The sequence below is a fragment of the Cyrtonyx montezumae genome, unplaced genomic scaffold (genome assembly GCF_038088225.1).
Source record: "Cyrtonyx montezumae isolate F1298 unplaced genomic scaffold, pur_monq_1.0 scaffold_10, whole genome shotgun sequence".
In the NCBI taxonomy this organism is placed as follows: domain Eukaryota; kingdom Metazoa; phylum Chordata; class Aves; order Galliformes; family Odontophoridae; genus Cyrtonyx; species Cyrtonyx montezumae.
This window is the reverse complement of record NW_027071826.1, coordinates 35329538-35350883: the sequence shown is the minus strand read 5'-3', so window position 1 is coordinate 35350883 and position 21346 is coordinate 35329538. Positions and strand designations below refer to the sequence as shown.

The 21346-nt window shown below is 37.2% G+C and overlaps 1 protein-coding gene across 1 annotated transcript in view; it reads left to right on the top strand.

The window, feature by feature from the left end:
• CKAP5 (cytoskeleton associated protein 5) overlaps nt 1-21346 on the top strand; it is a 45696-nt gene that overhangs the window by 6104 nt on the left and 18246 nt on the right. The window contains exons 2-23 of the mRNA XM_065754916.1: nt 2327-2418; nt 2921-3114; nt 4125-4331; nt 6245-6416; nt 6794-6926; nt 7208-7308; nt 7688-7801; nt 8005-8109; nt 9966-10055; nt 10157-10321; nt 11042-11170; nt 11853-12032; nt 12257-12370; nt 13618-13728; nt 14924-15016; nt 15479-15664; nt 16159-16253; nt 17385-17442; nt 17520-17645; nt 17974-18110; nt 18262-18436; nt 18830-18943. Coding sequence (XP_065610988.1) covers nt 2362-2418; nt 2921-3114; nt 4125-4331; nt 6245-6416; nt 6794-6926; nt 7208-7308; nt 7688-7801; nt 8005-8109; nt 9966-10055; nt 10157-10321; nt 11042-11170; nt 11853-12032; nt 12257-12370; nt 13618-13728; nt 14924-15016; nt 15479-15664; nt 16159-16253; nt 17385-17442; nt 17520-17645; nt 17974-18110; nt 18262-18436; nt 18830-18943 — 2856 coding nt within the window. The 5' untranslated portion in view covers nt 2327-2361. The remainder of the gene's footprint in view (nt 1-2326; nt 2419-2920; nt 3115-4124; nt 4332-6244; nt 6417-6793; nt 6927-7207; nt 7309-7687; nt 7802-8004; nt 8110-9965; nt 10056-10156; nt 10322-11041; nt 11171-11852; nt 12033-12256; nt 12371-13617; nt 13729-14923; nt 15017-15478; nt 15665-16158; nt 16254-17384; nt 17443-17519; nt 17646-17973; nt 18111-18261; nt 18437-18829; nt 18944-21346) is intronic.

Here is a 21346-nt window from a genome sequence, read left to right as displayed (position 1 = left end):
GCTGCGTTATTGAAGTGTGAGGCTACTTTCTATTTGTGTGTAGAGAAGTAATGAGAAGAGTTGTACGTGACTTTGCAAGGAAACTTTGTTTAAAGAGGACTTTTTGTTGAATGTGAGATACTGCATTCTGAATGTTCAGAGACCAACTTAGTTGAAGGGATAAATTATAGTCTGTTATTGTGCTAAAGGCAGCACAGGAATTCAGGATTATGGCAGATGTGAACCATGATGAAGTTGGAGAGAATAGATATTTAAAGAGAGCTCCCCCTATGTGACCATGAAATACTTCCTGATAAACTGTTGGGTCCAAAGGGATTTGTAAGTTGTCAGAGAAGACATATAATTTTATCACTATTTTTAGATTCAAGGTTCAGTGCAGAAGGCAACTTAACCCATTTTATAATTGAGGTAATGATTGTAGCTTTTGCAAGCAAAAGTAGTAAGGAAGCTGACTTGACCAGAATGAAAAAGATGAGTGAAAACATGATGTTGTTTTGCCCTCTCTGTTCCCCCAAGGAAGAGTACCTCAGGGTGTTGGAAAGGAAAATCTGGGGTCCTTTTCTTCTAGTTTCTGTAGTGCTGCAGCGGGATATGCAAGCTGGAGGTCACACTTTGGAGCAGTGGAGTGCTGTCTGTGTGCAGAAGTAAAAAATACTTGGAAATCTATGCTTCTGATGTTAGTGTTTGAACTGATTTTGGGATTGTGAAGAGGTAGTCAATGTCCTGCAATAAGATTTGCCTTGGTAGAACAGATTTCTGGAGTGAAAGAAATACTTTTACTGCTTACGCTGTCTTACTCCTTTTCCTTCTGTTGGTTCCTTCTGCTTTCCTTGAGAAATGATACAGCCAGAGAACAGCTTGAACGTTGCTTCCAATTTGTGATTAGGATTGAAAACAACTTCATACTGATGTTACTATGTTTATTGTCAAGGGCTTGTATGAGTTTGAGAGGGAGCACTGTGCCTGTTTGCAGCTTGCTTCTACAGTGGTGCGGTCCTCCAGTGATTTCTATACTGGTACATTAAGTTCTATTCTGGTACATTAATTATTACTAATGTAAGTGAAGCATTATACAAGACACAGCTTTGCAAGTATTTCTTAGCTGCAGAGCTAACTTGATTGATAAGAAGTCTGTTGTATCTGCATTCACTGTAATGTGTTCCTGCATCCTTGACTAGGTGAGCTATTCAAAAAGCCTTTAACATGAATTCTGCTTCATTTTTGCTGGTGAACTGTTGCTAGCCTAGTTTCCTTATTGAGTTAGTTGTTCATGGTTGACAGATGGCTTTGCAGGACTTGCTTGCATTAGCTTGGACCGATAAAATTATGCTCTTAATTCTAGGGTTTTTTTTTTGTGTGTGTGTACTTTATATATGAAGGAATTTTTAGGTAAAAGCATAGAATTTTACTGGCATAGGCTGAATTTACATTGCAAATATTACGTAAGCATTGTGTATTTATGCATCTTCAGAGACAATTTATTGGATGATGGTGGTTCTTGAAATCTCGCTATTTTTTGTTTATATGTTTGAACTGGTATGTTGGAATGTGTTGCTCCTTGCCTGGGTTGACATAATTTGTTTCTACAAACAGAGCTGTGAGCTGCTGATACATGCGTGTCTAAGGTAGTCATTGAGCCTGAGGTCTCATCTCTGATGCCCTAGTGGTCGATATCCCTATTTTAATGAATAGGGAGAGGTAAAGCACTTCTATGACCTTGAACAAGTAATATTTGAGCCTACATGCAGTAAGAAACTGGTCTCTGGATGACAACTGCCAGTGCTGGCTGTTATTAGGGCATAAAGTGGCTAGCTAGTGAAAATGGATTTTGTTAGTCTTATAGTACTGTTCGTATCAAATGCTGTGTTTCTGAAGCAGCTAAAACAGCTGCCTTCACACTAATACATGATTATTTTTCAACTGTGCTTCATGGCATTTGCTGCAGAAAGCCCATGTCAGTAAGCATCAGTGGTGATAAGTACTTGTTTCTTCTTAATTCCTTAACTGTATATGTTCTTGCTCAAGCTTAGATGAAGCTGTGTTCTGCATGCCTTGTGTCAGCTCACTGAAACTTTCTCACATTGAGAATTCTGGTGTCAGAAGTATTACAAATGGCACTACTCTTCTGGTAGCCTTCCTGACCTAACTGAGTGGTGATCTGATCGTAGTAGTTTGTATGTAAATACATTTGCAGACTTGAAGGAGCGGGTTTCACATTAAGTAGAAGATTTGCTTTAAAGATGTTTCGTTTTTCACTTTTCTGAACTGTGTTGCAAGTAGCACCTCACTTGTTTGTTTTTGTCTTCTAACTTGTCTGTCTCCACAGGAAGTACTGTAACTGTAAAGAGAACCTGAATTACAATGGGGGATGACAGTGAGTGGATGAAACTGCCCATTGACCAGAAGTGTGAACACAAGGTAGGGAATGCTGTCTTTGGGTTTGGCTTGCTGTGTATCTCTGCTGTGATATTCCTGTACCTAATTATGGCAAAGTTGGCGAATTCTTGTAGCCATACAATGTGTGTGTAAAAGGTCTGAATTACTCAAATAACGCTCATTAAGCAGAGTTTAGTTGTGTGATAATTTGGTGGCGTAGGTTTGTGAGCTGAAAGATCAGTATGGTTATGTGAATATATTACTCATCTGTGGCTGAAAGTACTGTTGGGCTCACACCTACTCATCGGTGGTGGTTGCTAGAGCTGATGGAAAGCCATGTGGAATACTGACATCTCTCTCTTCCTGTCATGGCCTGGAAAAGCAATGGGTATTTTGCCCCATTGCATAGTGTTAGTGTAGTTACTGAAGGGAAGTCTTGAGGATGCCAGCTTACTGAGTGCACTTCCAGCTGTGATTGCAGTACCTATTGGTGAGTTAAGGTTTGTATTTACACAACTCTTAAATGTTTGTCTTCTGCTTCCAGCTGTGGAAAGCCAGATTAAATGGCTATGAAGAAGCTCTTAAGCTCTTCCAGAAGATAGATGATGAAAAGAGTCCTGAATGGTCCAAATACCTTGGGTTGGTAAAGAAATTTGTGACGGACTCCAATGCAGTGGCACAGTTGAAAGGACTGGAAGCAGCACTCGCCTATGTTGAAAATGCTCATGTGGCTGGGAAGTAAGTAGTCTTTCCTTGCTATTAGTAGGCTGTTATGAGTCTTATGTCCCTCTCTGAGGAAGTCACCAGGTAAATTGTATAGGGGTTATAGAGATATGGTCCTAGAAAACCTGCTGGGGAGTAGGCTTGAAGATGGATTCCATGTGCCTATTAATTTGTCACAAGTTGGTTGCATAATGCTTAGCAATCTTGAAAGAAGAGTGGTAAAGTTTTTATAAGTGGTAGGAAAGTGAATCAGTGAGTTGTTGCTATGAGCTGGAATCCCTCTTGCTTGGCTGGGACAGTATGCACAAGAAACCTTTTTCCTAGGAGATATTTGTGTAATTTATTTGTTAAATAAAATGTACTCTTGGTTGTGGTGTGGTGTCCAGTTTAATTAATCTGAGTCCTGCCAATTTCTTCAGAGTACGTTACTAGTTTTTGCTATTACCTAGCCCCATGAAATAATGTACTCTTCTGGGGGTGAAATAAAAGCACCTAATAGACCGTTTTGGTGGTTTGGTCCACTGGCTTTAAGTGATCTGATTTAAAAATACATATGTTTATATATTTAAAAAAACAACCCAATTAAAACCTTACTTTGAGAATGTATCAGCTTTTCCAGACCCCATAATTCTTGACCCCATAATTCTCGAGTGTTATAAATGGTTTACTGTATTGGGAACTTAGCTGCGATCACTCCAAGCAATTTTGTTTTTACACAGATGTTGTGTTTCTTTAATGTACACAGTTCCTGGAGATGACATTGAGCTATGGTCCAGGATCAATGTATGTTAATAAAGATCTTTTTGAGAGAATGTCTTGACTACACCAGATTGTGAATACCAGATGTAGGAACATGCAAAATCACACTCAGTGTGAAGGGGTTCTGCTGATACAACTAGAGGTGGAATTTAGTCTTGAATGTGTGATGACTGAGTTCTCTTGAATGTTCTAGATGTTGTGTGCTTCTCTCTGTAGATAATGGTGGAAAATAACTAATTCACTTAAACGTGTCTTTCTTCTTTCAGGACAACCGGAGAAGTAGCTTCTGGAGTTGTAAATAAAGTATTCAATCAACCGAAAGCCAGAGCCAAGGAGCTGGGTGTAGATATATGTCTAATGTATATAGAAATTGAGAAAGGGGAGGCAGTACAAGAAGAATTACTCAAGGGTCTCGACAACAAAAACCCGAAAATCATAGTTGCATGTATAGAGACATTGAGGAAAGCACTAAGGTAAGCTTTTAGATTTGGGGCTATGGCATTTGCTTGTTTTGTTGTTGCTTTTCCCTCTCACCCGGCAGTGTATGTATCCCTCTAGCATTTTTAGCAGTCTGTCTGTACTGAACTGATTATTTTTATGGTGACGGCAGTTGTGAGAATGTCACAACTCTTCTGGATCACTGAGATAAACTCAGAATAAATTCCAGTTTTCCCGTCACCATCTTTTTGTTGGTGGTGGTGTGTTTGAAGGTTTTCTCACTGAAGTGGACAGCTTTCATTGGCTACGTTGTTGGCTTGTTTGTTTTTTTAATGCTCATTGTGCCTAACTTTATTTTGAATCAGAGCTGTCTTTGTCAATTTCCATTGTCCATATAAAAATGTCTTCATTAAAAACGGAAGCTGATAACACCCTCTCAAAAACAAATGTAATTTAAGATTGGGTACTTGATTTCAGGATTAGAATCACTGTATCTGTTTTGTTTCATTCTGAGTGTATTTCCTGCTGATAATTTTGGTATTAGTGAGGCCAGAATGCCTTTTTTTCTGAAAAACAAAACAAAAATAGTTTGTGTAAAAACATTATAATAAAGATGTTTAGTAGTGAATTTGCTGAAGTAGATGATTCTTATACTAAGTGTTTCAGAGTACTGTAAGCAGTGCTTTGGTTTATGTTCTGCTAAATGTCCTATACTGAAGAGGATATTTTACCTATTTTAAGTTGTCTTGTCTCGTTAACAGTGTGATGTAATTAGAAAACTCTGTAACAATCCTGAGTATCTTCCTATCAACCATATTTTTTAAATGTGCCTTTTTGATATGTAGTATTTTATTATGCTTTAGGTAGTAAGATCAATTTATTTCATGGAGCTCTGTTAATCTGTTTTAGAAGCTTTAGAATTGACTTGTGCTTTCAGAGTTCTGAACTGCACTGATAGCAAGATTTATGTATTGTGCTTGGGTGGATAACTTGAGTATGTAACTAATCAAGTGTCCAGTGTTTATTTTTTGCTAAAGCATTTAGGGTTTTTTTGTGTTATTATAAGAATTAGAGGAACAGTAGACTACAGCAAGTTCTCATTCTCAATAGCTCCTTTATCTAGCTTGGCTTTTACTTCAACTGTGGTGTTAAAGATCTTGTGCTGTTTGCATTCTACAATTGTTACTTTCTATACTGGAGTTCTCAAGAAAGAAAAATGGTCCTGAATCAGTGTTCTATGGCTTCTGATGTGATGCAGAAATGCTTTAAGAGCTGCAGCAGTTTACAATGGGTACCTGAAGGAAACTTGTTTCCATTCAACAGTGGTTGAAAAATGCAGTGTAGTGTGTTAAGTTCAACAGCGTCTAGAATCTGCTGACAGGGAAGGGTGGTTGGCTGGGGAAACCTGTTCTGTGTGTCCTTTCAGTCACATAGATTTTAACACGTGTATTTTTTTGTGAGGATGACCCAGGCTTACTATAATTGTCTAGTTCAACAAGTGGCAAGATGACTAATGCTTTTACTGCAGTTTGCCTCCAAGGATAGACAAAGGAGATTCTATTTATTCTGATTTTTAAGAAGTAGGTCATATAAATTTCTGTCTAAGGACACTTATTCTTTCATTTTTTCCTTTCTTGGCAAGGAAACAGATTTAGGCAATAGATGGCAGTTGATGTAGGCAGTGGATTAGACAATTAAATGTTTTGAAGTAATTTTAGCACAGGCCTGGTATTGTCATTTGGTTTGGCTTAGGGAGAGTAATTGTAATTGGTGAAATATTATTTTAATTGTGTAGCAGCTGAATAATATAAAAAGATACAAGGATTTGAGTAAAATAACAGAATCTGTGTGTACTGGATGCACGTCATTATTCTTTAAGAAAAATCTTTTGGCTTGCTCTTTGGTTCCTACTTGGACTATGATGCTATTCCATGTTTTTAACTTTCAGTGAATTTGGTTCAAAAATAATCGTACTGAAGCCAATAATTAAAGTATTGCCAAAACTGTTTGAGTCTCGGGAGAAGGCTGTTCGAGATGAAGCCAAACTCCTCGCTGTGGAGATGTACCGTTGGATAAGGGATGCTCTGAGATCTCCATTGCAGAATATAAATTCTGTTCAGGTAGATCAAATGTAACTCAGCATGTTTGTTTCATCTTAGTTTTAATATCTCATGGTAGCTAGACTACAACTGGAGTCTTCCTTCATGTTCAACCATTTGTATTTAAACCTTTAGAGGCTTGACCATTTTACAATATATTCTTAAGTAAATACTTGGCATTAACATTTTTTTTTGTTTTGATGTTCTATGTGAGTACATTTGTTCAGAAGCTCCTGAGCAGTGAGTGTGAAGGAGAAGTCTCTTTGGTGGCAAAGAACTTACAATTTAGCAGTGTCTTAAACTTTTTAAGGGTAAAACTCCATTGCTTTCTGTGGAGGGTTGCTTGTCTGTGGTACATGCAAGATGTCTTGGATACTATGGGTCTTTTCCTTTGTCAGCTAAAAGAACTGGAAGAAGAGTGGATCAAAGTGTCATCAGCTGCTCCTAAGCAGACCAGGTTCCTGCGTTCCCAGCAGGAGCTGAAAGCAAATGTTGAGCAGCAGCAGGCAGCTAGAGGAGATGAAGATGGAGGTAAACTATCTCTGTACTCTTTCGGGAAGACTATCATGAGTATTTTATTGAGAAATGTATTGAATTGTGAAGATTCTTCTATTTGAACTGATACAGAATGTGGCATGCCTTGCGTCACGAGATAATGTGAATAGCGTAAGAGCTTTACGTGGTAAAATACTATCCATTCACATAGCAAGTTCATAGCTGCTGATGGTGTTTTCTAAGTGAGCCTTAGACAGTAGTGTGGTTGAAATTGTATTTATTGTGCTGCTTAATGTTTTTCTCACTTCTGGTTGTAGGAGATAATGAGGAAGAGAAAGTACCACAAGTAGATGTATATGAGTTGCTTGAAGCTGTAGACATCCTTTCAAAGCTTCCAAAGGACTTTTATGAGAAAATAGTAAGCATAAACTTTAATACCGCTGGTTAATTCTTTGGCATGTGGAGCTAATGAGTCTAAAAATGGACTTACATTTTGCAACATAAACTATACTGTTGCGTGGATGATAATAACAGACTAGTGAAAGCAAATTACAGACTGTCGTAAATAAGTCTGAATTTTGGTTTTTACCACTGAGAAAGCAATAATTCTAAGGAGCTGAGATGCATCCCAGGAAGGGACTGTATTTTGTGTTTCACTGCAGTTGATGTTGAACTTTAGGGAAACTTCAAGAGGTCTTGGCTCTCTCAGAATAGAGTTGAGCTCTAAATCTATGGTCTCTGGCAAATAAAAATCTCTAGAACTGTTCATAAATTAATCTAAATTATTTGCTCTGCAGGAGGCAAAAAAGTGGCAGGAAAGGAAAGAAGCTCTAGAAGCTGTGGAACTGCTGGTGAAAAATCCTAAATTAGAATCAGGAGACTATGCAGACTTGGTGAAAGTTCTCAAAAAGGTAATGAAACACAGGATATGTGTATGGTTTAATAATTATTTTTGATATAATTTCTTCGTGTTAATGTTTCTTAATTGAGATAATACTCAGCAGCATAAACTTCTTAGTTGGAACAATGGTGGAAGTAACCTTACGTGTTGCCTATTGACTATAGTTAGAAATAACTCCAAGTCTTCTACCTTTCATTAATTTTAACTTTTCAGGTTGTTGGAAAGGATACAAACGTTATGCTGGTTGCTTTAGCTGCCAAATGCCTTGCTGGACTAGCTTATGGCCTCCGAAAGAAATTTGGACAATATGCAGGACATGTAAGTAAGAGTGTGCACTTTTCCTGGTGTCCAGCATCAAAGAAAATTGGGGGAAATATTATGGGTATTTGTGGGTTGTTCTTGTTTGTTTGTCAGGGCTTGGTATTTATCAAAGATGTATTTTTGTAGCATTACAGGTGCTTACCTCCACCTAAATGGATCAAGAAGTGAATTCTCTTGCAGCTTAAGGTTAAAGGGCAGTGTTTGTTCATGTTCAACAGTATAAAGCTTACTGGCGCAATGAGTCTTGTGTATGAAGTCAACTTCGAGTTCAATTTCCATAAGATGAACTTTATTTACATTACCTTATGCTTGGAGATAACACTTGCAGAAATGCATTTGCAGCACGTGGAGGTGGGGGAAGCATTTCTGAGCCTGAGTTCTACCTAGCAGTGCCATCGTGTGCAAATGTTGTTTTTGGTTTTGCTTGTTGTTCTGTTACCTGCTTCGAACAGCCAGACTACTGATGGTTTTTTTAGTACCAAAATGTTTGGGTGATGAAGCTTAATGCTATTCTCTCCTCTTACAACTCATGTCTTAGCAAAAATAATACCAGGAAAGCTTTGGAAATAAAGGGAGCTTGTAGTTTCATTTATCTTGCTTCTTTCTCAAGAGTGTCACTGTTTGTGTTATTTAAGCTGCTCAACTTTAAATTTTCTTGTGATGCTCCAGAGGATACATAAGGGAGGGCTGAGGGTAAAGCTGAGAGAGGGGGAGAAATGCATCTGGCAGCTGTTAGTGTTATGTTTTGGTGAATTGTAAAGTTACAGGATGTCATTGCCTCAGAAGCTTTCAGGTCTGCTGAACTCTGAACAAAAGTTCAGGCGAAGATGATTTTATTCTGAAAGCTGCCTGTTGTTATGAGGAACATGGTTATTTTTGTTTATTTTGGAGTGCTTAAGGCTTTGTGAACAGGGAATTGGCAAGTGTTAGCAACACAAGGGTGCCACCTGAGCCTTGGTCATTGTGTCAGATCTTGTAGTCAAATTCTGTGTAGAAAGAGCTATCTGTGGGAAAACCTGTTATAAGCTCTTGCATAATAGAAAGCAAGTAACTATATGGCTTCTAAACTTATCAACTGTGATATGCTTACAAAATCATGAAAAGAGCCTGCTTTTCACAATTAAAAGCTCTGCGTGTCTCTGCTTAAATGACAGAAGTTCTAATTGTTATGTTACTAATGGTGTAGGTTATAGAGACCATTGTTAAATGGCTAATATTACCAGCATATCAAACAGTTAGATATATCTGGTTGACTGAGAAGTTATATTAGGTGTAAATTGCGGAGGAGTTCTGGTGTGGTGTGCTTTAATTATCAGGTGCACTTTTTCAAGTTGATAAATACAAAAATATTATTCTGGGAAGAGATACAGGTCTAGAAAAGGTTCAGGCTTTCACAACTGGAAAGGCAGTGTTCCAGTTAAATCACAGCGTCTTGGACAGTGATGCTGAAAGTTGTGAGGAAGCTAGGAAATGGGACTGTGTATGTATAAATATATGCACATGCATTTTTGGATTCTTGAAAGATGAGAACACAGCACTCTGAGGAGCTATTTAATTTCCTGTCAGTGTCTTTGTATTTTACACCAGTAGATCCAGAATATTCACTTGTGAATTTGTATATCTGCTTTTTCTTAGCTTTTCTATACAACTGCTTAAAAATCTATATTAATAGATTGATTAGAAAGAATTTCACGATGAAGGTAAGCTGGAACAGACTAGTTCATACTGCTGTTCCATGCCCAATGAGGCAGGAGAGATTCGAATTATTTTTCTTTATCAGGGAATAAATTAATCATGTTTTACAGTTATATGAGTGAAGAGTGGATTGATTTTCTTCTTTTCCTCTTCCACAGGTTGTTCCAACGATCTTAGAGAAATTTAAAGAGAAGAAACCTCAGGTAGTGCAAGCACTGCAGGAAGCTATTGATGCAATCTTCCTTACTGTAAGTAAAACACTGTCTGTTTTCCCATTGTCTGAGAATTGGTCTCTTTATTTGCTCTCTTTGTCCCTTTACTGAAACTAATAACTTCTTTCTCACTATAGACCACATTGCAGAACATAAGTGAAGATGTGTTGGCAGTGATGGACAACAAAAATCCTACAGTTAAGCAGCAGACATCCCTTTTCATTGCAAGAAGTTTCCGTCACTGCACACCTTCTACTCTGCCAAAAAGCCTGTTGAAACCTTTCTGTGCTGCACTTCTCAAGGTTAAAAAAAAAAAAAAAAAAGCAGAAGTAGTACTTCTTTGATATTAACTTGGAAGTTTTGGGATTGTTTTGGGAATTCTGACTGAAATCATACTGGAAGATGGCTTGGTTATGGAGATTAAACTATCTGTAGAAGTGAGAACTCGCCTAGCTTATAATAGTTACAAAATCAATGTCTTAATCTATTTAACTGCTGGACATTGACAAATGCTTCTTGCAGATATCCATAGCATGCTTTTGTTGGAGTGTTGCTTCTAATTTGCCATGGATAAAAACTTCTGTATGAACTACCTGTACACTGGAGACCTTCCAGTGTAAACAAGATTTATATGCTTTATTATGTGTTTCCCTTTCTTTGGGAAAGTTCCCTTGCTTCCAGAATGGAGATTTGAGAAGGAATGTGGGATCTTGAATTTCTTTAACTTTTATGGTGTTTAAGTATTCCTTGAAGTTCTTTGAAATGTTCTCACTTTTCTTGCTGTGTGAGACATCCAAGGATGGGAGGCTAACTGTATTTGAAAAAGAGTATATCAGGACATGAGAAAACTCAAGTAGATCTGCTTTTTCCTTTCTATTGTGGAATGGAACATTAAGTATCGTGCTGTAGTGGTTGTAAATACCTTTTTAAAAGGTTGGAACAGGCTTGTACAGAACATGGGTTTAAACATTTGTTTAGATGTGAGCTACAAGCTGTGTGATGCACACTGTATTTCTTGGCAGCATATCAATGATTCTGCTCCTGAAGTAAGAGATGCTGGTTTTGAAGCATTAGGCACTGCACTGAAAGTTGCTGGAGAGAAAGCTGTGAATCCTTTTTTAGCAGATGTTGACAAACTAAAGCTTGATCGGGTGAGTTTATAAAACATAAAACACTCAATTTATGCATGTAAAATGCATTTTAGTAAAGATGAAAGGAGGTAATTTAGTCAATGATTTGCCACAGTTGTTTTGAAAATGTCTTATTTAAAAGTTATTGTTGCAGCAGGAAGTCTGGAGAAGGTTTGTTTTTTTTTTTCTTGTGAAATATATAGAGTATCCTTTCTTTGACTCAATATCTAAAATGTACTGATGTGCACATACTGTACCTTCTCATTCTTAAATACAGCTGTTTGGCTTTAAGGCCATCTGTGAAGTGGTTTGATTTCTTTATTTTTTTGGTTGGTGGGTTGTGTCGGGGGGGTTGTGTTTTCCAGTGCTTCTTTTTCCATCTGAAACAAATATTAAGTCACAAATGTGTGATCTACTTCTATATTTTTAGGTAGGATTTGATACTCAGTACTTATTTCACTGGACAAAGTTCTTGTATTTTTGTGTAAGTTGATGGGTTCAAGTGATGACTTGATTTTATTGTGCTACGTTACTACTGTATTACAGGATACCTGAACTTTGTTAACTGAACAACTTAATGCTGTTTTTAGAACAGTAAAGTTGGAGTCACTGCTGAGAAGATAAACCACATCTAGTTGTGGTAACTAAAAAGCTACATTTCTTTTTTACTTTTTTTTGTTTTTCATGTAAAACACTTTGTCAGATTAAAGAGTGTGCTGAGAAGGTGGAACTGGTTTCTGGTAAAAAGGATGGAGCTGCTGAGAAGAAAGAAGGCAAGCCTGTTGCTGGAAAGGCACCTGCTCTTTCAGGATCTGCTGGAGAAAAAGACATAAAAGATTCAGCAGCCAAACCGGGACCACAGAAAAAAGCACCTGCTGTGAAAGTAAGATTGTCAAGAGGTTACTGACAGTTCTATTTATCTGATTGTAATGACTATGATTAGTTGATACCTGGAAGATCAAATGTAAGTTATGGTACCAGTAATGTATCTTTCAAATGTATATTTTGATGTCAGAACATAGAGATATGGAAAAACAACAGTTCATTTAGAATCTGATGAATTGGAGAGTTCTTTGATCTCTGTTAATTTGTGTGCTTCCTTTGTAGCCTGGGGGCCCACCTAAAAAAGGCAAACCAGCTGCAGCTGCGAGTACAGGAGGTACTGGGGCTAAAGGCAAGAAGGGTCCTGAGGCCAAAGAGATATTTGAATCAGAGCTCTCGGTATGTGTCCTGCTTTTATCTGCTCCGTGTAAATAGTTAATCAGATCTTCAGCTACTACATTTTTCACTGGAGTATTTTTCCCTGGATAAAAGAAGAGCAATGCGTAGAATTCATGACTGGCAAAATGTTAGGTATACTCTGTTTAATGTGCACCTGTTCTATTGGCTGTTTTTTGATACCACATCATAAAAGCAATGAACATTATCATGCTAATGTAATGTTCAGGGTCATGGTGATACAGAATTAGAAACAGATGTAGAAGGTAGAGAAAGGTAGCGATAACTACTTATGATGAAGTAAGGATGTATGATTTGGTGCATCCATCTGGCATTAAAAGCTTGAAAATACGGTCTACTGAAGCTCAATGTATTCTGCTTCAGATTTCAAACTAATAAACCAAATCAAGTTTCTTACATTCCGTTCATAGTTGAGAGTGAGTCAAGAACATGCTGAAGATCTGTTAGTTGTAGTTGTTCGTGTAGTTTATATACGTATGGATTAGATGCTTTGTTTCTACTTTAGGAAAAAAAACACCACTTTTCCCTTCCATATCCTTTCAGTAGATTAGTTTATCTCATTCCTGATCTGTGGGTTAAACAGTAAGAAAAAGCTGTTGAAGTTCTGACTTGCTCCTTTATGAGATCTATTTCCAATTTTTTCCAAGTTGTCAGTTACCTTTAGAGAGCGTCCTTTAGTATGAGTACTTTCCACATTATATATAATGTGTGAATTGTATACAGCACAAAATGACGATACAATCCTTGAGAGTAATACAGGCAACAGAGATGCTGAGGTTTTTAGTTTTTCATTTTCAAAATAACTTGAGTTCCATCTAAGATGGATGTAGACAACTATTCCTGTCCATCTTTATCAACCCCTCATTAATTGTAATGGAGCACAGACTTTGTGCAAAATTATCTTAAATACTTCATTTTAGCTCTGCTTAAGTAATTGAGTAAACTTTAAGTAATGTCTGCCTGGTATAATTTTTGACTGCAACCTAAACTTTTTAGGGATTATTTTTCTGTTGCAATATGGTTTAGCAGCTTCCTAAATTCATGAGACCTCTAAGTTGTGATCTGTACAAAATCTTTCAACCTACAGCACAACTTTTTTTTATTTTATGGTGACTTGATTTTTATAAGTGCATTGAGGAGCAGGAGTTGTTCCAGTGTATTATCTGCCCTCTACCCTGCTACCACAGGATCCTGTGGAATGTGTTGTCCTTATTCTTATCTGTCTGCAGATAGAAGTTTGTGAAGAGAAAGCTGCTGCTGTCCTTCCAGCTTCTTGTATCCAGCAGCTGGACAGTGGTAACTGGAAAGAGAGACTTGCCTCCATGGAAGAGTTTCAGAAGGTAAGTTTCCAACAACTAATAAAAAGAGAAATGAGGAAGGAGAAAGCAAGAAATAATTTTTGTCTTGTTTTAGACCTGGCAGCTCACTTTAAAAGACATACCAGAGTAGCAGTATGTTAGTATGCTATTTCAAATGAGTTAAATGGTACTTGTGAAATACATGGGGCTTACATGGCTTAAATTAGCTCTTAATCCATAACTATGGCATAGTAAGCCTCTTAATTTGATGTAGATATGTTTTTGTCAGAAGTATTTGTACATGGATTGAGGATGTGTATGGGTTTACTAAAAATGCAAAGTAATTATAAAGCTAGGTCTTAGGCAGCTAGATTTGAACAAGTTTTGCAATGATTTAGGAAAAAACACTTGCAACTCCCTGTTGGTTGCATTTTAAGCAGCAATTGATCCTAACATCAAAAATCCAATTGGTTAATAGTTGACGTTTGAAACTTAGACAGCAGTATTAGTATTCATAGCTGGTAGTGGTGCTTCATGCAGTTAGAAGAAAATAAGCATGATACACTACAAAAACTGGAACACGAAGACTGTTTTCTTCCTGTGGTATCTATCACAAAAACCTTTGAGAGTTCAGATTCAAAAAGCAATCAACTGTAGATGTACAGTTCATACTGTTGTATTGCAGTTGCTATTGAATTTTAATGTTTTAGTGGAAATGACTAATTGACATTATTTAACTGTTACTAGCAGCACTGAGAGATTGCTGCAGAAGCCAGAACAGATTTATTCAAACGTGAGGATGTTATAGTTTCAGTGGAATGCATTCGTGGTGGGGGATTGTTACAGAAAGGCTTATTTAGGTTACATTAAGGCTTAGTCTCTGTTTTGTAGTCTGCTTTCTTGTCAGCCACTTATTTAATATTACACTCCTAGGTTTCAAATGGCCAACAAGTGCTTGTGAATACGCTTCTTAAGGGATAAATGAAGTGCAGAATTATGAACACTTGCACTTAAGTGTTGGCTCAGTGTGTAAAATGGGCTACTTGCAGAAATGGGTCTTATAGTAAAGCTATTCAGGTAAATTTGTATTTCTAAGAATTTTTGCAGTTTAGTCTAATACTGTACTTACATGACAGTTCAGGTAATTTCCTGTTGTGTGGATGTTTAGTTTGATGCGTTTTGTTTGTCTGTTTTAAATTCTGTGATCGTTTGGCTAACTTGGATATTTATCCTTGAGGCTGTTGAGCTTATGGAGAGAAGTGAAATGCCTTGCCAAGCTCTAGTAAGAATGCTGGCCAAGAAACCTGGTTGGAAGGAAACAAACTTTCAGGTAATGCATTTTTACTTCAGTAACTAATAGTTCATTTTTATTACTTATTGTAAGCTGTTTTTCCAACTGCAAGGAAGGCCCCAACTGCATATTAATTTTTTTCTCAATACAGCATCCACAGTTGTCTCTTTAGTCAACTGAGAATGTAAACTCTAAAATCACATTTTTTTTGTTTACAGTTGAGGCTTCAGGAAACAACTGTATGTGTCTAGGTGTATACAGATGTTTGTGTGTATATGTAGTTATAGGTAAATTCTAAAGGCTGATATTTCTGAGTATTATTGAGTGTATTAAAATGTGTATACACAACTTATTTATATTCAGGCAAATGCATGTATGTACTTGAGTAGACACACAAATTGTATTTTTTGTATTAAATAGTATTAATAACATTAAATTTCTACATGTTTTTAAGGCCTTGAATATAAAAGAGTGACTTTCTTGTTGTTATGAACGTTCCAGGTGATGCAGATGAAACTGCATATTGTTGCATTGATTGCACAGAAAGGAAACTTCTCCAAGACTTCTGCACAGGTTGTACTGGATGGTCTTGTGGACAAGGTTGGTGATGTGAAATGTGGGAGCAATGCAAAAGAAGCCATGACAGCAATAGCTGAGGCATGCCAACTGCCATGGACTGCTGAGCAGGTGAGTGGGTAGCAAAAGTGTTCTTTTGTTAAAGACAGAAATATTATGTGAGTGTCCTTTCAAATCAGGGAATAAGTCCTCTATCTTCATGGTTTTTTTGTTGTTTTGGTTTCCTGTGTTGGCCAGCAGTGACTTATTCGAAGATATCTCTTGAGTTAGCTGTTAACTACAACTTGAGTAGTGATTAGGTAACTTACTGAAATATTGTTTAAAAAAAAAAGCACAAACACTTGTACATTTCTATAATATAGGTAATCTCTGAAAACCTTTTAGTACATAACTTGTGGTTTACTTCAGCTGCACTTACATTATGCTATGGTTTCACAATAAACTTTGCCTTGTTCGTTACCTCAGCTTTTTTGGTTTATTTGAACTACCTTGGTTTTGACAGGTATGTATACTCATATATATGAGGTATATATACTCATTTATGTACAGTAGTTCTTTGTCACCTGGCTTGACAATGAAAACTCATGTTTGTTTTTCTGTTCCAGGTTGTGGCTATGGCTTTTTCTCAAAAGAATCCTAAAAATCAGTCAGAAACTTTGAACTGGCTCTCTAGTGCTATTAAAGAGTTTGGCTTTTCTGGGTATGTCTTCCAAGAGAAACTTGAATGGAAGTGTTTCTTACCTTGGTCTGAGAATCTGTTCTGTCTTGAGTGCAAATGCACTGAACTTTTAATTCTCTCAGCTCTGATACTGGCTTTGTTAGCTGCTCTTCTTGTTCTAAATGTATAAACAAAAGCTGACAGGAGTAATAAGGTTGTCTCCAGTACTATTAAAAGGTCCTTTCTTCCTGGGAGCTTTTCTGAAGTGCCTTAACCTACATATAGGAGTGGGATGAGCAATAGTTGTAGTACATCTATGCTCTGATGCATCACTATATAGTTTTTTGGTATAGTACTTAATTTCTCAGCGCCTATGTCTTAACTGAATGCTCTCTGTGTATACAGTAGTGTACCATTTACTCATGAGAACAAATTTCTGATCAGTGAATCAGCAATCAAATGCTGATTTATTTGGTTGCTTAGGCAGTTACTGTGACTGTCTGAATTGTTTCATGGCTGTTAAAAGGGTAATTGCATTGATTAAGTCTTCAAAACTTTTTTCAGTAACACTTCATTTTATGACAAATTCCCTAAAAAGTTTGTATTTCCACCAAAGTAATGGATGAATTGATATGATAATAGAATGGCACTGTTTTGAAACTGCACAAAGGAAGCTTCCGTGTTGGCCCATCTATTTTCTGTTCCAGTGCAGCGGTAGTATAAAAGATTCAGTAATCTAAACCTTCCTTCTTCCTCTTGTAAACTACTGTTTTTGAAATTTGTGCCTTTTTCAGCAAGATCCTGATGCAGGTTAATGAAGTAGTACTTTTTATTATGTAGCCACATATCAGGTGTTTAATAGGACTAGATTTGTTCTTTGGATTTCAGTCTCAGCAATCATGGAATTGTAGTGATTTAAGAAACTCTACAGCTGTAGTAAATAGTCTTTAATTTTCACTACCTTAGGTTTACTGTGTTGACTTTCATAGCAAGTTATTCCCAAAACTGATCTATTAATATGCTGTACTTAAGATACTAATACTTGCAAATATTTTCTGCTTCTCAGTGATTTGCATGCATCTGTTTATTTTCACTGCATTTTATTAATCTTTAGCATTCTGATTTTTTGCTTTTTTTAATTGTACTCATGGGAATCTTTTTTTTTCCCCACAGACTGAATGTCAAAGCTTTCATCAATAATGTGAAGACAGCTCTTGCTGCAACTAATCCAGTAAGAAAATTTATTTTAATTCAGAATTTTGATCAGTCCTTAATGTGAAGACTGAATTCTTGTATTTTTTCTGTCAGGCTGTAAGGACTTCTGCCATTACCTTGCTGGGAGTCATGTATCTTTATGTGGGACCTCCTTTGCGAATGTTTTTTGAGGATGAGAAGCCTGCCCTTCTCTCTCAGATAGATGCAGAATTTGAAAAGGTATGAAGCATAGCATTCTTAACACCAAGTATCACTAAAACTACTTGGAAGCAGCTGTAGTTGGAATGTGTAGTAATACTGTGGTCTAACCTTTGCTTTTAAGTGAACTGGATTTTTGAAGGTAGCAGTTGCTTTGATGAGCTAAGTGCATTGTGCCTAGCTACACCAATTGTTTCTTTTATCCCCATACTGATAAGTTCCTTGTTTTAGGTTTTGCTTTTTTTTTAATATTTTAAACTCTGTTGCACTGAAATAGCACCTTTATGTTGTGCAAGTGCCTTTAATATCATGCTCTAAAATAGCCATTGTATATTTTCCTTGCTTGCAGATGCAAGGACAGACAGCACCAGCCCCAACTCGTGGCATTTCCAGGAACAGTGGAGGAAGTGGGGATGATGGTGAAGAGGAGGAACAGGAGGATGTTGGGAATGATGTTGTGGATCTTTTGCCGAGAGCAGATATTGGGTGCGTTTGTCTTCTACAACTTGAAGGCATTTGTGCTGCAATTCAAAGCTTAATTGAAGTGTTTTATAAGTGTAAATCTGTGTTATTGAAGCACTCAGATTACTAAAGGCAGATAACTAAGAAAATTTTTTACTTCTTCTGTCTTATACAGTGATAAGATCACAGCTGAGCTGGTGGCTAAGATTGGGGACAAAAACTGGAAGATGCGAAAGGAAGGTCTGGATGAAGTGACAAGCATCATTAATGATGCCAAGTTCATACAGCCCAACATAGGAGAACTTCCTGCTGCTTTGAAGAGTCGTCTCAATGACTCCAATAAAATCTTGGTATGTTATTTGAAAACCTACTTCACCTATTTCTAGTTCAGAAATGTAGGTGAGCAAGATTCAGAAATGAGAAATAGTTTATGGCTCAAAGCTGTTGCAATGTCATGAAACAGGTAGTTTAAAACCAGTGAAATGTGTATTTCCAGAAGTGATGCTTGCCTGTTCTTGAAAGCATTTCTTTGCTTTGTATTATTAAAAAAAAAAATCCCTCAAAAAAAAGAGGAAAATGCAGGGTGATGTACATACAAATAATGCATCCTTATCTGTCACTTAACAGGCATTCTGAAGTAAATCCTAGATGTACAGCAACGTTAACTCTCCCCATGTGACTTGGGAGTTTTGTACATATGATTTTAACTGTAGTTTATTCAAAGATTTTCTACTTATATACAGGTGCAACAAACACTGAGCATTCTTCAGCAGCTGGCAACAGCAATGGGCCCCAATATCAAACAGCATGTGAAAAATTTGGGCATTCCTGTCATTACAGTCCTTGGAGACAGTAAGGTAAGATGCTCAGTACCTCTCGTTTTTACCTTTCACTACCTGCAGTTTGCCTGAGAATAACTGTTACTATTTGCTTTTGTGATGTGGGTGGTAATTAAAGCTTTGGAAGCTTATGAAAGTTGTGATGGTGGTTTTCTGGAGGGGAATTGTTCTTGCTTAAATGACAGCTTATTATCCAAATAAGATATCCTTGGTATATGTTCTGTATGAGATATATTCTACTGCTTCTGAATAAATGGATTCAGCATCATAATTCAGCTTTTAAATGAAAAATGATAACGGTATTTTCAGTCTGAGAAGGATGTATATACACTACTTTACCAAGAAAACCTCGTTAACTTCTAAAGTTGCTTTTAGAACTCTTTTCATGCATCAGTGTGAATTCCAGTGTGCAGTGTTGTCTTCTGTGCTACTGTGTGGGAGGCTTCTGAAGTGTAGGTTGAAATATGACACTGACAGATACCAAAACTTGTATACAGTCAGTGTTGAACTTGTCAAGATACTTTGTCAAATCAAAGTTATGACTGTGGGGAAAAAGCTATTTGGAGCAAGTGGGGAGAGGAAAGCATGAGAAGATGCTAATGGTTTGTGCCAGAATTCACAGGCAGTCATCAAGAGGTGATGTATTTCAGATGTTCCTACTCTGTGTTTGAGTAGGAAAGGATGCAGAAAATAGGTGAGCAGGTTAAAACTGTCAGTCCTCCTAGCAGCAAAAGCTTAGGAGGCTGCCGAAGATGTGTCAAAACTGGATTCTTACTGAAATACTAGTTTTGTCGATGGTGCCTGTAACAGAAAGGTACTTGACACAGTTCCACGAGTCTGCATTTATATGGAGATTGAGAAAGAGCATCATCTTCCTTTTATCTCCCTCAAACCCTGCTGAACTCTTCCAGTGAAGTGCCTGGAGATTAGGGCTGCTCTTCTGAAGGCCTAAGCTCACTCAGCATAAGGTGATATTAGTTTAGCAAGTACCATCTAATTAACTGCTGCTTGATATTGAACATAGATGGTTCCCTCCTTACTCGAAGTTGCTGGTTGTCATTACCTTGGAGAAGATAACTGCTTCTGTGTTTTAGTTCCATGGGGCTTCCTACTTCAGAGGACCACATGTATTTGAAAGCAAGAGAAGCCAGCTTCGTGTTTACAACCTATGATATTCTTGAATCTACAAATGAAGGAGCAAAATATCTTTTAGTCTACTGATAAGCTGTGCTGGTATTTGAAGTACAGTGTGCTGATGTTCTTGCATGTCAGTATGCATCAGTATGTTAATACTTCATGGGTCTGCATCCTTGGAGTTGGAGGTGCATTGACTCTTAGTTACTTTTTGAAGTGGCAGAAACTCTAAAATACTCCATGTTATGGACTTCAAAACAGACTGCTTCTTTTTGCAGAAAGCTTGATGAATTTGTCTGTACCGGTAGGATTGACAGCAAGTCTTGCTTGCCACAAATAAATGAATATCACTTTAAAACAAAATAAAATCATTTAATACGTGGAGATTAGTCCAGGTTGTCAAAAATTGCTGATGCCCTGAGTACTGACAGTTTTGAAGATGGAGTTGAGCAGCACTCAATCTGATAGTTCCTTCTGCTGGAAATCCTTCCTATTCTGTGAAGAGGGCAAGTATTATTCTGGTACTGCTTATAAGTCACTGTATCTACCTTTCCCCTCTCTAGGATCCCTCTGAAGAGCCTAATTTACATTTAAAATCCAGCAAATTGAAAGTCACATGGGTAGAAGACAACTTAAAGCTTCTAACAAAACAGACGCCCCCTTGTGTAATCTGAAGAGCTCATTATCTCTATTTAAAGCTCAAAACTACTTGGTGCAGTTGCAAGGGTGCAAATTTTAAATTACCATTAACGCATTCAGTTTTGCACAGTTCTGAGAATTTGCACAAATTGTGGTGCGGAAATTATTTAGTATAATAATGAAACTGGATCTACTTCTTCCAAGCAATGGTAGGACTAGCATAAAAATCTAGATTAAAAAAAAGTTTTAGTTTAGATTGCTGTCTCAGTCTAAAGAACTGGGTTTTTTTTTTTTGAGTGAATTGTTTTTGTTTTTTTTATTCACCCCTCAAGTTATCTTGAGGAAATAGCAAGCTGTCCTCACTTGCAAGTATATGACTAAGGATAAGGCAGTCTCACATTAACCTGTATTATCACCAAAATGTGCAGTACAAATGCACAGTACCTGTGTTATTGGTGTTACAATGACGGTGTTCTGTGATACTGATGAGGATTGTATACTCGTCCAAACATTGTTGCATTAATAGCTGCTCTGCTAGATTTATGGAGTTGGTGTTCTGGAATATGAGGAAGGTCTTGAGTCAGACAGTGCTGACAGTAGATTAACTGATTCATTAAGAAAACCATTCTGTAGCATGTAAGTAGACAA